The sequence below is a fragment of the Phaethon aethereus genome (genome assembly GCF_964289735.1).
Source record: "Phaethon aethereus genome assembly, chromosome: 15".
Taxonomy (NCBI): domain Eukaryota; kingdom Metazoa; phylum Chordata; class Aves; order Phaethontiformes; family Phaethontidae; genus Phaethon; species Phaethon aethereus.
The window spans coordinates 3784552-3802194 of record NC_138591.1 but is presented as its reverse complement, the minus strand read 5'-3'; the positions used below and the strand labels follow the sequence as shown (position 1 = coordinate 3802194).

At 40.0% G+C, this 17643-nt stretch overlaps 1 protein-coding gene across 1 annotated transcript in view; it reads left to right on the top strand.

Moving 5' to 3' along the window:
• Positions 1–17643, top strand: part of USP22 (ubiquitin specific peptidase 22) — a gene marked incomplete at both ends in the record, with an annotated part of 111010 nt that overhangs the window by 67240 nt on the left and 26127 nt on the right. The window contains 1 exon segment of the mRNA XM_082006748.1: positions 15999–16168. Within this exon segment, the coding sequence (XP_081862874.1) occupies positions 15999–16168 (170 nt within the window).

Sequence of the window (17643 nt, the reverse complement as noted above, 5' to 3'; positions counted from 1 at the left end):
TATCAGGGCATTTCTTTAAAGTAGGGTTTAACTGGCTTTAAAAAAAAAAACAAAAACAAAAACCAACAAAATGGTGGATGGTTACAGAAAACAGATGTGCGAAAAGTGCTTGGTGCAGAACCTTACCCTTCTTTGGCAGCAAACCTTGAGGTCAGCAGATGTCTCCTTTTTTTTCCTTGACCACACGATGACAAGCTACAGACTGTTGCTCTTTTTGTCAGTATTATGTAGTGATCCTCTAAAACCCAAAGTCCTTCCTGACATATATTTTTGCTGTACAGATATGCAGTCAATGCAAGGATACTTTCATAAACTCTGAATCAAGAACCAGATGAGGAAGTTCAGAATTAGCCCATGTAGCTACACTGATTACAGTCTTAACAAGTGCCTGTTGTCTTGTCATGGGCAGAGACATGAGAAGGTTCTTACTATTAAAAAAACCCAACCCAAACTATAATTCACTACTGTATTTTAACCTGATTAACTCCGTGTCATTACAGAGAGCAGGGCATTTTCAACAAGGCCAGTAATCTCCATCTCAGCTTTGTTCTTTTGTGGATCGCTCTTCAATTATATTTACTGTGACCTTCCATTCTGCTCTTTCGTGTCTGCTTCTAGAGTTGGGCTTTGTGTGGACAGAAGGTAGATACAGTATATACTGAAACTAGGAATATGCATAAACAGCATGTGGCATGGTTTGTGTGTTGTGGATTGTTGGAATAGCTCTGTGCCAATTCATCAACAATAATTTGTGCATATTAATATATTTGGATGCATCTAATTTCATTGGCAGTTAGCCTACTCCTTAAGTTATTAATTTGTGAAATCTGTGAGGAAGGGTAAAAACTTGTAGGCAGCATATGGTGTGATATTGGGGGGAAAGGACGGCTGCGGGTGTGAATTTTATTTTGTCAGTTTAGTGGGAGTACCTCTTGTTCTTTAAAGATGCCATCTGCACAGGATTCTCACTGTAAGTCTTATGCTTCTGTGCAGATCATGCAAGATCTCACTGAGCTTTTAAGTTTGGCTGCTTTAGGGCAGGGCAAAAAGAATGTTTTATTCTTTGCCACCTTTTGAAGTATTTTATTTTGTTTAGAGGCTTTTTTTTGTTTGCCATCAAGTTGCCATGTAAAAAATACCTTCAAGAGTCTGCAACTTAACTAGCTTTTAAAGGCTAGTTGTCATAATGCTCCGTATCGATCGTGCAGGTGTTTTGACCAACACAGTTCCCAGTTCCTGTTCTTTACCTACTACCATTCTTTTCTGATGTTGGGTGTCTTCTATCTGTCTTCCTGACCTTCCTGCAATTATCAGATGAACCATTATTTTCATGCTGTGGTTCATAGGACTTTAATGTCTTGAACTTTGCTTTGGGGTGTGAGAGAGGGCAGCTCCTATTTCAGTTACAGGGTTGCTTTAGGAGCTTCTCCATACCATACTTCTACTGTATGAAGTAGCTCATACGGAGCTACTTCAGCTCTGTAGATGTGAGTGTATGAAGAGCACCACAGTTGTAAGGGGTCTTGGCTTCATTGTTAAACTAAGGCATTCTGGGCAATGCATTTACATGTAGGTGGCATTTCATGTCATGTTTTCTGCTGTACAGAAATAGGTGCCTGTTTGTTTCTCTAGCTCTTGATGTAATGTGTGCTTGGAGTGCATCCTGCTTCATCTTTCTCCTCCAGCCGACTGATCTTCAGGTGTTACAGGGGTTAGGTAATCAAATCTATTACTCAGTATCAAAGAATTATGTTGTTATTACCAGTGCTGTATATGAAATATGTTTTCTTCTAGTGCATGTTCTAAAAATTTGAGATCCAGATTGCATGTGTGCGTCCCCCAGTGTGTTCACTCACTGCTAAGTGATCCTGACAGAGATTGGATCGGGTTGCAGCACAACAGACAGAATTTGTTCAGTGGGTCTTGATATGCCAAGATAGGAATTCAGAAGTTTGGTACAAGTTCTGCTGCAGAACTTAATGTCTTCTTCAGTCTTACTCATTTCATCTGAGAGAATCAAGTAGAGATGATTCCCATGGATGGTAACATACTGTATAACTTTCTGTTTTTGAGAATGTGATGCATTGGCTTTTTCTTGAGACGCCTGAGAGAGAAAAACAGTTTTGCAATGCAGATGGTCAGTAAAAATGCTTTTCAAAAATGCTTTTAAAAAAATGCTTTATTTCCATAAGAAATTATGGATCTAAAACCTGACATTTTCCATACTTTTGAAAGGCTGGGGGGCGGCACCTTTATTTGACCGGAGTACTCACAGGTCCCGTTCCTGCTTAGGTGATTTACCAAAAGGTTCAAAACTAACGTTGCATATTGCAGAGATCCTTTACTTTAGCTCCCTTTTCCCCTCCTGTCCTACATTTACTTTAAACTTAAGCTTGGCTGTGGGAGACAGTAAACTCATAGATGCTTACTATGTTTATAAATATTTTAAAATCGGGTTTTAGGTGTAGATTTAACTATTGCATCTTAGTCTATGAAAAGGCCTTTCCCTGGTGCTTTTCTTAAATTTAAAATTCAGGTTATTCTTTACACTTACTATACAAGGCAGCCCTCGCTTTAACAGGAAAAACAATTCATTTTCACATCCTGGCCAGGAGAAATTGCTCCTGGAATATTTTTTTTTTTTATACTACCTAGCTGAAAATTCAACCCTTGTGGGCTTGTCACGTGCAACTTTGTGTGGTTGTATCAGATTGTCATGCTCTGCAACTACAAGACAGCAAAATACTTACTCTAAAGAGAAGTAGTTTTACTTTTATTCTCATTTGTTCCTTTTTATTATAATCGTGATCAGTTTGGGGACACATTGGCTAGATTTGGCCCACAGAAGGCTTATGTCTAGCAGTTATCTTTTCCTCCTCGTGGGGAAGCATATGGGGAAATAAAATGGCTCATGCCATACCCACTCAGTTGCACAGAAATTTCTAGTGGAGAAAAGCAGTGATGCCACAGTATTTTGGACAAGTTGTCTCCTCCCTCATTTTAGGAGTTTTGTAAATCTATTGCTATTTGAAGTATTAAAAGAATTACTCTAATTCAGAAGCTGTCATACTACTAGTAGAGGAGCTTATCTGTAGATTTCATAGTGTATGTCTATCTTCCGTATTGATGTTGTTGCAGTTCTTAAACTCTGCATTAATTTATCTACTGAGATGACACTGGAAGACTTCAGAATACACGTATACCGGGGATATTGCAGGATCTCATCACTGGAGAGTTTTAAGAAAATTCAGGGAAACGTTGTGAGCAATAATACAGGTAGCGTTAATTCTGCTTGGAGGTAGAGGGTTAGACCAGGTGACTTCTCAAGATCTTCTACAGCTATGTTTCCTGTGATTTTTGGTGGAAGAGTCAGTGCACTTTTCAGTGGTTTGGTTAAAAACACTCACTTTGTTTTGTTTTGGAAGCGTGTTTCTTAATTTAAATTCACAGAGGAAAAAAATACTTGTGGTCCCTTGTCTTGCTTGAAACAGCTTCTCTATTTACACAGGATATATGAAAAATTAACCTTAAGAAGTTTGTTTGTTTGTATTGCCAGATATTTTAGGAATGCTGACTCATTTTACCAGGCCAAGGGTGTGCACACATGAGCAAATTACCATCAGATCAGAAGGATGAGAACTTAAAGGACATCGAGTGCTCCTACCTTGTCTGTGTGCTTGGTCTTAACCCAAGCATACAGTTACTGCAAAGTAAATGACAGGCTATAACCTCACAGCCTGGCTTGCCATGCCCACACCGTTAAAAGAGATCGCTTGCCTTGTTTGAAGTGCTTTAAGACTGGAGAAACAGAAATAAAAATAAGCTTAATTGGTCAGTACTCTTCTGGAGAATTGGGCACACAGTGCTTGCAACACCACTGAACTCACAAAGTATCCACAGGTAAATGAAATCATAGGGAGATGCCCTAAGGCAAAGAGTGGAAACTCCTCCGGGCTGTGAAATCGTTCACGTTTTGACATCATTAGTTTGTGAATTGGCTCAACGATCTACATGTTGTTAGTATAGAGAGTACTTTGTGTCTGCCACACTGTGTACACTTGGGAATCATTGGTTTGCAGATTTTGTTTCATCTGTGCAATAATAATCTAAAATGCTACACATTTTGTTTGTTTGTTTGATCATACTCTTGATAACTTTTTCATCCATTTGCTCCAAGGATGTGACTTGCCCTTGGCTTCGTCCAACACCACCTGTCCGAATGGCATGTGTGGAAAGGCCGATCTGTTGCTCTGAGGAAGAATCTGTAGTAAAGCCTTCTTTGCTAGTCATTGGTTAGAGATGTACATTTTTCTCCCAAATCTGGCAAGGTTAAGGGGTAACCTTCCTTGAATCTCCTCTGAATTCGTTGCTGTTGCTTCCATATCATTATTAGAAATTCTTTCTTTAAATAAGTTACAAACATGTATCTCCTGTGCTGAGCCTTTAGTCCAGTGGTGTTAAAATGTTACATGATTTGCTTTTAATTGAAGGAACAGTATGTTACAGAGCACTGCAGAGCTCCTTCAGAATTGGAACATAGCACTGCTGAGAGCTGCAAACTTAAATTTTTCTTAACCCACACTAACAGGTATGACACAGAGGAAATGAACTTTAATACCAGATCCAGGCAATCTCTTTGCATTATCCTGTGACTTCTTTTTTTTTTGCATTACTAAAGTGAGTGTATTGACCACAAATGCAAAAGCTCATATGCAAAATACCTATGTAGTCTGAAAATGACATTGAAGATAGTTAGCAGCCCTGATTCCAGCAGCAGCTGCTACCTCTTCTCCATCTCTTCCCGAGCGGCAGCAGGGCAGTTAATTTTGGTTTCCAGAGCTGTGTGGTAGCAAAAGGGATACAAGTATTAGGGCTATGGCTATTTTACTACCCAACCTATGGCTTTTAGAAACTGCCTGTGCTGGAAGTTTGTTACAGTGGAGGGGATACGAGGGCTGGCTGTCTTGGAGAGAGACCAACAGTTCCTGCATGGCTCCCTCATTCTGCCACTGGCCTTTTGTCCTGACCTGCAGTGAGCTGTGTAAACCTGCTCAAAGGGGTCAAAGACTCATCCCTGTTTGCAAAGGATGTTCATTCCCTCAAGGTAAGACTGCTTTTTCTGCCAGACAGGCAAGGTGAACCATTTCACCGTGGAGTCGAGTAGATGCCAGCTCAGTGCATGGGGAACAGCCTTTTTGGCATCAGCGAGCTACTAGATGGGCTAGCATCGTGTGGAGATGCCTCACCTCCCCCCTCCCTGTCAAAGCTGGTTCCTGTGTTTTGTATCGCGGTGTAGTATTAATCGGTGTGTGTGAACAGTCACGGGGTGAAAAAGTGGAGGAGGGTGTTACACACCCCTTCTGAGTCGGGGTCAATGTACTGGGCCATTCCTGATGGCTGACAGCTGGGAGTCCCAAACTCCCTTGTTGCAATGTTTTCTGGCTGTGTGACAATTATTTTTAATATCTAATTAAATTTCACTTCTTGTGAGCTTAGTCTTTTTTTATTATAGCTTTGGTAGGCCACAAGAGTTAATTACAGTCCTCTTTGCAGTGGCCTGTAACATACTTGAAAATTGTCATCCTGGCTGTTCTTCCATCGGTACTATCTTTTTTAATTAATTAACTCAACCAGTGGGTTCTTTAGTTGTTTCTCCAGTCTCAAATATTAATTTCATGCAAATTTTCACTCATGTTCTTGACTTCTGCCCGGTTGCATAGATTTATTTTAAAATGGGTGCTCAATTTGAGACATCATTCAGCTGATGTTTTCCTGTCACCAGGGCAGAAAATTATTTCCCAGGTTTTCTTATACGCCTGTTTAAGTTTCAGAATGCTGTTTGTCTCAGAACTACAGCACAATATTAAGTCATTTAGGATGAATTGCTATAGCTATTGCTCCTTATTTTGTGTTTATCCACTTAATTTTTCTTGTTTCCTACTTCACAATTGTTTTTATTGAATTTAATTGATTTCAGATAGTTTCTTACATTTAACAAGTTGCTCTTGAATTATTGCTCTGCCTTCCAATTATGTTTGCACTATCTTGATGTAGTTTGTCCCTTCTGTAAGTGTATGTTATGTAATGCCACTGAAGCTATTGAATAAAAATAGTGAATGCAACCAATTCCCCGTTAACTAAGGAGGGTGGGGACAAACTAAATGCTGGAAAAACATTATTGGTGTCTCGATCCACACTGAATCAATGCAAATTCAGCTTAGGCTCAGAGCAGCGCGGTTGTGTGCAGTGTCAGCGTGGGTCTGTAAACAGTATGAACATGTTCACATGGCGCTGTGCCCAAGGTAATGAGCCTTCCAAGAAGCACTGGGGAATGCAGCACAGAGGCACTAAATCTGGTTGCATAAAGAATGTAACCACATTTACTTGGTCTGGACTATTTAATCTTGCCTGTACAGAACCAGTGCTGCTGTTTTTTTTTTTTTACATTGTGGTGTGGATGGACGAGATCATCCTCATAGACACGCTAGAAAATTTGTTCAACTCTACTGCTGAACAGATGCTATAAACATCACCATGCATATTATCCTGACAGTTTAATGTAGGTAGGTTGTTACCTATTGGTAACTTTTCATGGGTTTTTGGGTATTTTAAGGGAGAAAAAGAGTTAAGAACAATGACTTTTGAATGGCAATCCTAACACAACATAAAAAAGGATAAATGTGGAAAGTCTCCTGTGAATGTTGAAGTCACTCCAGAACTGTCCAGTTGCACACAGATATGCCAGAAATTACAAAAAAAAAAGAGACTTCAAGTTGTCATTTGAACCTGCGTGAAGTACTTGAGCATGCATTTAAGGTGTAACACTTAACGTGAGACTTTTCTTACAGACACCAAAACTGGGAAATATGAACTTTTGTTTTGTTTTTAACCACTTGGGAATCTGAAAGGTGGGGAATTAACTCTCTTTTCTAAAAGCAAAACCACCCTTGGTCAGTAATGAGTATCTTAAATAAAATGAGTCAGTGGCAGAGCATCTGGTTAAGGTCACAACTTGCATTCAGCACATGGAATATATTTGCCCTCTTTTTTTATTTGTCGGTTACTCAGCTGTAGAGCAAATTGTGTACATATATTCTGTTTCTTTCAACAGTTAATGATTTTGCTATACAAATGCTATTCATGGCACATACTTACTCCCTCTGGTGTACCATCTTTTGTAGCTGGACTCCAGGATTTGCAACTGGAAACAAACTGAAGGGCAGTTTCCTTTTGTACACATAAGCAAACTTTTTTTTCTATTAAGCAATCTGTTACTTCAGTGGTAATGGAAAAAAATGCAGTGATTAAGAATCCTTTTGCCAGAAATTAGAAGGTTAGCGATGGGTTTTCATTTAGAATGCAAATATTTCTTTTTCCTAAGATACATATTTGTTTTTTCCTTCCAGGAAGCCTTTTCTGATGTCACTGCCTTTCTGTCTGTGTAGGAGTGGGTAAACTTGTAGTTTATGGTGCAATGCATAATGCAGCGTATCTGAGATAGCGAGAAAATAAATTGTAAGACTATTAACAGGAGTTGTTCTTCATAGTCTTATACTGACTGGTTCCGTTCTTAGTGTCTTCCATGTTTTAAATTATTTTTCTTACGCACCCTGGTTCTTATGTTAGAGTTTCCCAGAAGGGGTGGGGGAAACATGCCAACGTTAGGTCAGTATGTGTAAGGAAAAAACCCCACCTCATTATTCTTCTTGTGCGTTTGGATAGGGTAAGCAGTGGTAGCAAATCCAGATAAATTTACTTTCTGTTGTAATCCCAGTAATCTACAGAACGGACTTAATTTATGGTTCCCCCATACAATGTGAGCGCAAGTCAGATATTTGGACTAAAGAACGTGTCCTCCAACTGCACTAGAGTGCATGTGTGCATCTATTAGGGCTTCTGGATGGAAGGGGATGACTTTTTCTTTGAATCCTCTCAGTTCCAAATGAATATATTTGTTTGTAATTAAACCATGAAAAAGAATTCCAAATTTGTATAACAATATTATCTAAATACAATGTACTCTGTCATCCTCCCAAAACTACAGGATTCAACATGACCTATGAATCTTAATGCACGCACATATATATGTGGTACTTAATAGGTTTGTTTTTTTTTTTAGATAATGGAATATATAATGTAGGAAAATTGAAAATGTATCACAAATCTCTCTTTAAAAGTTAAAAAATACTCCTCTAGAACTCTGTTCTGAGTTGTGATTTGAAAGGCTTCATTTAAAAGTCAGGTAGAGCAGAAGAGTGAGTGAAGTTCTCCAGGTTGTGCCTCTTGGTGACTGAATAGCTTGGGGGGGCAGGGGGGGTGGTAGTGGTGTAGCTCAGGAAAGGTGGTTTGTTTCAGAAGAGGTTTACAATGATGCCAAATGAGCAGCGACTAACCCAGCAACCTTGAATAACTTGAGAAAAGGAGCCAAGTCAGAAAAACAAACACAGGGGAACTTAGCACGTTTTCACCTGGTTCTGCAGTAACCCAGAGAGGAAAAATATTGCCCTGAGTGTTCATCTTAATTTCTTTCACCTGTCATGTAATCCCTTGCTAACTGTTTACGTCAAAGATACTCTTGTTTAAAAAAGATTTACTGATGAACCCATCTGAATCAGTGAATCAGTTTGGAGACCACTTCCTCAAGCAGTTGCCCCATTTTATCTGCTGGGGATCCTCAAGTACTGAGGAAAAGGGTGGTAATAAGCAATCTAGTTTGTAACCTTCTTGTGCTGGATCAGCCGCAGGGTAGAGCAGGATTCGTTTGGTGAGGGAAAGCCCATGGTGGCTTGAGAAGGCGGTTTCTATGGGAAGTCGAGGTGATAAGCCTGTTAGATGAGAGAGGGTCAGGGCAGCGAGGAGATGCAACGGCAAGAAATCTGGAGCTGCAGCCTTACTGTCTCTGATCTTGCGGCTCAGCACTACTCAGATGGCGTGGCCTCGTCATCTTTGTGGTGTTCTTTAACGTGACTGGGTTTGCTCCTGTTACGGGACCTCCTTGAACATTTTTGTGGGTCAGTCATTATTTTTTATGTATCTGGATCTCGCCAGATCTTTTTCATTCACTTAACTGAATTGTTTCAGTCTAGTCTTCCAAAGCCACATAGTCATTTTCCCTTCCTCGTACCTTTTCTGTTTAGTGAGGACTTTTTCTGTAGCTTGGTGATCATACAAAACTTTCAGTGTAAGGATGCATAGTGTTTTTCAAGCTTAGCCTCTTGCAAACATGTATTATCTTGCTTGCAACTCAGCAGTTTATAACTGCTCAGCATCTTGAGTGGTTCATATTATGTTAGTATTACGCATTTTCTTTATCAAATTTCTTCTGCGTTTTGTATCTCCTAAATTTTTACCCTTTTTGGAAATCCTTTTAAATTGACAGAATAGTTTTGCCTTTGTGCAGGCTTTTTCTTGAACATAAGCTACGTTAACCAGCACTGTAGTAGCTTACTCCTATTGTAGGTATTTGGCAGACCCACTATTAACTGAATTTGGTGGGGCGGGTGGAAGATATCACAGAATCACTAAGGTTGGAAAGGACCTTCAAGATCATCAAGTCCAACCATTAATCCAGCGCCTCTGTGTCCCCTAAACCATGTCCTGGAGCGCCACATCCACACGTTTTTTGAACACTTCCAGAGATGGCGACTCCACCACCTCCCTGGGCAGCCTGTTCCAATGCCTGACCACCCTCTCGGTGAAGAAATTTTCCCTAATATCCAACCTAAGCCTCCCCTGGTGCAACTTGAGGCCGTTTCCTCTCGTCGTATCGCTGGTTACTTGGGAGAAGAGACCAACACCCACCTCACCACAACCCCCTTTCAGGTAGTTGTAGAGAGCGATGAGGGCTCCCCTCAGCCTCCTCTTCTCCAGACTGAACACCCCCAGTTCCCTCAGCCGCTCCTCATCAGACTTGTGCTCCAGACCCCTCCCCAGCTCCGTTGCCCTTCTTTAGACACGCTCAAGCACCTCAAAAGTGTATCATAAAAAAAAAAAACAAACAAACAAACAAACAAAAAAAACCCCAAACAACCCCAAAACCACCCAAAACCAAAAAAACCAACTTAGCATCTGACAGATGACTCTTGACTTATTGAAGGAACTCTGTTCAGGGTTTAATGTCAGTGTCCATTGAAGTGTCCTCTCACCAGCAATAAGACCGCAAGTCCACCTATGACTGCCTAAGAGGTTCACCACAAAGCTGAAAGTTCTCCTGTGTTGCTGTTGCTGACTGTATGGTCTTAGACTCAAGGTGATGAGGGACCACCTTCATTCCACTTCAACAGCAAATTGTGTGGAAGTATGTAACTTGCTGCAAAATCATTGCTCTGCGGGGATAGCCTTTAACTTGCTTCTAGGCAGAGTGTATTCGTTTCAGGGTTATTTCTAGTAGGTTTTGACCATACTCTGAATTTTATAGATGTTTCAAAGTTTGTACTTGCAGAACTTTCTTGCTTAAATTTTTTTCTCAAACTCACTACATCTTCCTTGAAGTGGTACTGCTGATGTGGCCTGAAAACCAGCAGAATGTTGTGTGGGCATTTTTATTAACTCTTGAAATATATGTGAAAAGGGGTGGGGAGATCCCCAAACATTTCACACACTTCTGTATATGCACCAGAACCAAAGCCCATGGCAAAGCGCTCCTGGCTGCTGCAGCCTTCCTCCGCAAAGCATTACAGTGTAGTTGCTGACAGGTGTTTCAGTTCAGCCATGCACCAGGTCACATAAATGCTTTCCATCCTTCTGTGTTCTTCATCAAAGCTGTTTGCGGTCTGTGTTATTTTTGAATATTTTTGTATATTATTTTTACAGTGCTTAAAATTCAGCCAAACAAAAATGGCAGTTTCTGTCTTGATACCTTTCTGCAATATAAAGAAGGCATACCTAAATACGGTGGCTTATTACTGAAAGAATAAATTCATGCTTTTGCTTTGTATCTTAGAAGTGGTGGAAAAACTACAAGATGTGGTTGGCAGAACTCAGGTGAATTTCAAGATAACTTTTGAGAATCTTACGTCAAAATTTTCCTATTAAAATATGAACTTAATGTGGTCAGACTGCTTGCTTGTACCTTTTAGGAATAAACAAAGGGAAAGAAATAAATTCTTTACACATTCCAAAGCAAAGCTATAAAACTGTTTGAATTTAAAGAATACATCTTACACAATTTTGGAAACTCGGATTGTGCTCAAACACCTCTTCTTCTTTCTTTTCTCCCCTCCCCACCCCCAGTTATTTTTTCTTTTACGGTAGATTGCATGCTGTTTGTTTGGTGGTAGAGATGTTGATTTCTTAAGTTAGTTTTTAAGATCATGTAAATGAAGTTTTTTCATTTAACTTGGCTGTGGCAAAAGTTTATGTAGATATTTCTTAAACTGTTGTCAAAATAATTTAATACCTGAGTGTGTCATTGATAGGTTTGTAAAAAATGTTCTGTAAAAACCTCTGAAAAAAACTTTTCTAATACGTTCGACTCAGCATTTCTGATTCTGCAGTTACATGTGGGTTTCATGCAACCACTGAGAAAGTGGTGTGGAATAAATTCACCAGAATTGCACGGTTCTTTCTTTTTTGACAACGCACATGATCACTGGTGTCACAGAACGTCATGTTTTTTCCTGTGTCAACTTGTAATTTCACGTATCTGCATACTGTTGCTTTCTGAAATGAGTAGAATTTTTTTCTCTCTTTCAAAAGGGATTATCTTTTGAGCATAATTGCTGTCACAAACCATGCTGCTTCTGGCATGCACTGGAACAGCAGTGTATTGGCCTGGTAATGTGTGGTACGGTCTGCACCTGAAACTTGAGAGCTGAGAGCGAATTTGGTTTTAGTTTTAGGTGCCAAGTAGTACGGTAGTTTTCACTTGAAATACATTTTCAGAAAGATGCTCTTAAATGATGTGGCAATTCCTGTTGATGAACAGAGGATGAAACCCCAAAATTGTTCTAGAAATCTTCATTGCCATGCTACACTGTTTCGCAGGGTTACGTTGAATTCTCTTTAAGTATTTTGGTGAGCGTTTCCTCAGCTTGCACTGACTTCTGATACCGTCTGATGGAGCTTCAGGGAAACATCAATACCAGGTGGGGAACTGGGAGGGCTGGGTGTAGGGGACAGAAGATTGCTCTAAGGTGTGCCCAACCTGTGTTTAAGGTAAGAAGGATCTCAAGCTGGCTGTACTTTAATGCATCTGAATGATTTCCTGATTGTCTCTCAAAGTTGCATTATATAGTGACCTATGTTCTTACTTCCCGAACCTTCTTTCAAATAAATCGCAGTTTCTGTTTGGTAATATTTGTTCAGACTGGTTTGTCTGCTGTTTTTCCTGTCCTAGCACGAAGTCTAGTTTTAGAGACAAACAGAAGCTCTTCCAGGAGAGCGAGATAGGCACCTGATTGGTTTCTCTGTATTTTGTATTCATGTGTGGTCCTCTCATTTCCCCGCTTCCACACCTTTAATAGCTGTACAGTTGCATTTCACAGAGAAATGGAATTTCCTTATCTTGTTTTGGTTTTTCCATCTCATCTGCGTGGGTGGACTTGCAGAACCAGTGTTCTAGATCTTCCTGAATCACAACAAGCGTTGTTGCTCAGTATTGCAGATCTATTACTTTGAGCATTTGAAAAGGCAAAATCCGTTACTGGAAGAAGATTGAAGAACTGAAGCTGATGAAGGTAAGCCAGCTGCTTAGAACCTAGTTTTGAGACGAAATGTAAAAAGAATTTCCCAGATGAGTTTACCTGTGCTCAGGGCATTGCAGGAGTAGATTTGTTGCTGCTTTGCTTACGCCCTGCCTGTCGAGCATGTGACAGAATGAAAGTGGTGGTCATATACCATGCATGATGATTAAAGGGTATTTTCTTTTTTATAATTATACCATACATCACAATTTTGTCTTGACAGCAGTGTTAATTTATTCCAATATTTACATTCACATCAGCAAGATTCAGAAGTACAGCAGTGCTTTTCTCTTGCCCTTACCACAAGAGCACACATCTGTGTATCTTAAGTGTCTTACTGGTTGCTCTTGCTCATTACAGAAACAGTTCATGGAAACAGAAATAACACTGTGAAGCACCACAGAAGTCTGCAAAATACTACAGCTTTATTACTAGAGGTTGGATCCTGTTGGCAATCCATAGACAGCCCACTCCTGTACAAATGCTGTCCACTGATTAGATGCACACAACTGTTGATGCTAGCAAAAGTGGGCTGCTGCATTTGTGGTTTTGGCACATTACTTTTCTGTTAATTTATGACCCATATGTTGCAATGCTTGACTGTTAAATATTGCCAGGCTTTATTAATGGGGAGGGAATAGGTGTGTCAGACACAAGTCTCTTACATTCTTAATATTTTATTGACCAGAATGGTGTATAGGCTTTAATTTTTAGCTATTTTTCTTTCCAACAAAACTTATTTTTCCCCATAAAAGTTAAGCACAAGGGGATGTGTAGTTCTGAGTTCTGTCAGCTCTTTAGTTTACGTACATCAAATTTTGACGTCTTCCAAAGTGATGCAATTAGTTATGCAGTATCTTAGCTGTAGTTCAGCGCATCATACCTGTTTCATTTCAAACACCAGTTTAAGAGACAGTATAGAAGCTACAGTCATTGCTACCTCAAGGATAGGACTGATGTATGCTCCTTTACTTTTTTCCCTTATCAGCCAAGTAAGTTCTCATGTTTTGCTACCTTCACCATTTTCTTATTTTTATTAGGGTTTGGAGTATTCACGTTTCAGCCTTGTCTGTTTTGCAGGTTACTTTCTCGGTTCATTCAAGTGAAGTCATAGCACGTGAAGCACTCTATTTAGACCTATGAATAACTGACACCAAAAGACCAAGCAAGTAGAATAAACCAAGAGAGAGCCTTCTGAGTTTGACACCTGTAACTAGTCTTCTGGTGGCAACTTTGAGGAAGATTTGATTCTTGTGGTCACAGGGAAAGAAGGTCCAGCCACAGGCATGTAATAAATGATGCTTAATAAATGATTCCAAAAAGCTGCCTTTATGTGTTTGCTTTTACTTGTGATTGCTCAATTAGATTTTGAAAAGTAATAGGGTGAGTCTCTAGATGTGCTCCTGGTTTTCCACTAGTCTTCTGCACTTGCGCAGGTGACTTTGAATTCTGGTGCTAACCAGAGGGACTGAGTTTTCCAGAGAGAAATAGGGAGAGACTCTTCTGCTGCTCAGAACACCCTGGTGCATCTCAGGCATGTCCAGGGAGCCTTACAGGCTTCTGTTTGCACAGTCTGTGATTTTAAATAAAAGTTTTAAATGGAAAATACAGGGGAAAGGTAGGCAAGAGGCACCAAACAACCATTTCTCCACTTGCAAAGCATGATCACCTTTCTGTTGTGACATTGTTCGCAGAGACATGTAGACTGGGGATTTGAAATAGGATTGCGTACAAAGTTGAAGCATCACACTGTATTTCAAGCTGCTACAACAAATTAACTACTTAACACTTTGCTGATGTGTGTACACTTGTTGCCTCCCAGCATGAAAATAAAGCAAGTAATTGCAATAAGCTTTCTGCCCGGTAGAAGTTACTGTAATACAATGAGAAACTTTGTCCTGCACTTTGAGTAAACAGAAGCACGGTGTTGCATTAGATACTGGAAAGAAAATTTAGGAGGGCTCCATGTCCATCGCCGGCAGCTCAGGATGCAGTCCAAGCTGATGTAGTGCCGTTTCTCTCTGGTAACATAGCAACTGGACCACACCTCCTCCTGCTGAAAGATGCTAAAGAGCCTTTTGAGCACTATCTGGTGTACTGCAAGGGAACTGCACCATTTTTAATTACCACAGCATTGCCAGCTGGTCCTTCCCGCCCCCCCCCCCCCCCCCCCCCCCCGGAATGGCAAGGAAATTCTTCGTTCTGTCAAGTAATCCTGTTTTTTTGGTTCACTGTTTGTGTAGTAATCCCATTTATATTGCAGAAGAGGACTATGTTAATTTTAAATTAATGCCAGACTTGTATCTCTCAGTGCATTTTTTTCTTGTTTCAAAACAAAGATTAAAAATAAGCATTCTTGTCCACCTGATGCTGTTCTCGTTTAGCACTCCTGTATGGTGGTATTATGTTAACATTTTGGAAGAATACTCGAGGATTTGAGCATGTTTTTCTTCTCACTTAGACTTTGCAAATGACTGAAAAGCTTTCCCCACTCCTAACCTCTCTTCTGTTGTGCAACAAAAGAGCTTTCCTTTAAGCATCTTGGTTTCCAAGCACAAGAAATCGTCTCTGGGCATTACTGAACGTTTGACTTAAGGTGTGATGAATCTTATGCCAAGTTGAATTTTTTGATATATACTGTAGATTAATGTTTAACATAGCTAAAACAAGCGTGGAACTAGTGTTGTTCAGAGTTTCTTTTTAAGGTTGTCTTGTTTGGATCTCGGGTTTTGTACAAAGAAAGGAGATGCTAAGCCTGCATTGGATGTCACAGCCTGACTTGGTTTTGTCAAGGCTGTTTCCTTTGCTGCCTGTCTTAGATGATTGTTGCGTTATAACAGTACAAAAACCTTGTTCTGGCTTCGTGACCTGCGTGAGGGAAAGCCTTTAAAACTATCTGAAAACTTACTTATTGATCTATTTAAATGTATTGGTTCATACTACAGTGACTTAACCAGTTGTTGTTGTTGTTGCACTTGGGTATCAGCTTGGGGAGGGGGCATATTTTGGTGACGTATCGCAAAATAGCCATTGCAAAATAGTGCTATTGGTGTTGCTGTACTTTGAGGTTTCCTTTCTTCTGAGAATTTAAAAAAAACCCAAAAAACCTAGCGTAGGTCAGAAAGCTTGTGGCATATTGTACCTTGAGTACATCAAAACCAATAGCCCACCTAAAACAGTGTAAAACTGTATACTTGGAGCTGTGCATATACATTAAATCTGTGGCAATATTGTGAAAACTATATAAAAATGCAAATATACCATTTTGTTAACTTGATAATGCTTATGCATCCCCTCCCCCTTCTGTCTTTATAGGTCTACGAGGGCTAATCAATCTTGGGAACACATGTTTTATGAACTGTATTGTCCAGGCACTTACCCACACTCCACTGCTGCGAGATTTCTTCCTCTCCGACAGGCACAAATGTGAAATGCAAAGCCCCAGCTCATGTCTGGTCTGTGAAATGTCTACGCTTTTTCAGGAGGTGAGTGCTGTTTGCCACAATAGCATCGCCTTTCCACAGACGCTGGCTGTTTCTTACCCCAAAAGGGATTGTGTTCTATTTGCAAATAGAAAGGGAATGCAAATTATGTTTTCCCTCAAGGTGTGGCAAAACAGAGCAGTAGATTGAGTGAGACTCTACTGTCAAAAATACCCGACTGCTGGAAAGGAAACTGCTGGCCTTTTAAGTCCTATTCTTAAGTCACCCTTGTTTAGGCAAAGCTGGTATTGGAAATAATTACAGTGCTGCCTGCTCTTCTGAGACTGATCTGCAAGTCTTTAGTCTTAAAGCTGAATGTGTGCTTTAATTAAAGGTGCAAGTTGTAACTGGAAAATATGTCACGGGCTCTTTGGGTGATAATGGGACTAAGAATAAAGCAATAGTATATAGCCTTGTAGTTTAAGGCACTGGATTATATAGGTCTGTATAAATATTTTAAAGATCTTGAGTCAGTGCTTTCTAACAGCAAGAAACATCTTTGTTAACCATCTCTTACATGGAAACGCATTAATGGCCAGGAGGGTGTAAAAAAAGTGGATGTGTTGGTACAGTTTGTACCTTCCATGTGTGGGCTGCTCTTCTTTCCCCTTCTCGCTCAGGTGACTGGCTTTGCAATGCGCCTTTCTCCGTAGGTCCAGTCTGTGTTGTGTGAGACAGGCACAGTGTTTTCCTTAAAAAATAGTCAAAGAGCTTTATTAACTGTCTTGGTTCCGCATCAGTAGTGTAAGGACTGTGACTAGACATGGGTTTTTAATTTGAAGATGAATCTTTAAAAACAAACAAACAAACAAATCTGGTTCTGTGCCTTTTCCTCAGTGATAGATCTGCTTTCTTGGTAAGTTAAAAACAAAACAAAGCCCAACAACAGCAACAACAAAAAAACCCCAACACCCCCCCCCCCCCCAAAAACCAACCAAACCTCCCAAAAAACTGTAGTATATGCTGTCACAGAGCATTTAAGAGAGCTGGAGATGTCTGTACACAGAGCATGTGTTTTGTGTATATGCGGTCATGGAAGTTTGTCCAGACTGAGACCAATCTAAAATAGCTTTACCTTTATCCTGTGATTTTACAATTTAATTTTACTTCTGTGCCTTTTTCACTAGAGATTATTCTTTTTGGTCATTGCAGGCAAGTTAAACATATGTGGAAGGTAAAGTCCCCCTTAGCCGTTCCAGTACAAAGTTGTTTTCTGCTCATACTCGGCACTCATGTGAATTTGCAGCTTCTCATACTGCTTATCGGTCATTGATTGTATGTTATACTTCTTATTTTTTGATTTATTTTTCAATTATTCCTGAGTCTGTCAGGAAAGGAGGGAAAAACAAAAGGCAGGCATACCAATAGGTAGCAGCTGCAAGATTATTGAAACCAGATGTGCAGTTAAATGGGGAAATAGCACTCTGTCTGGATAAAAAAAATCAGTCATGATATAGAAACACCAGTTTCTGTACACT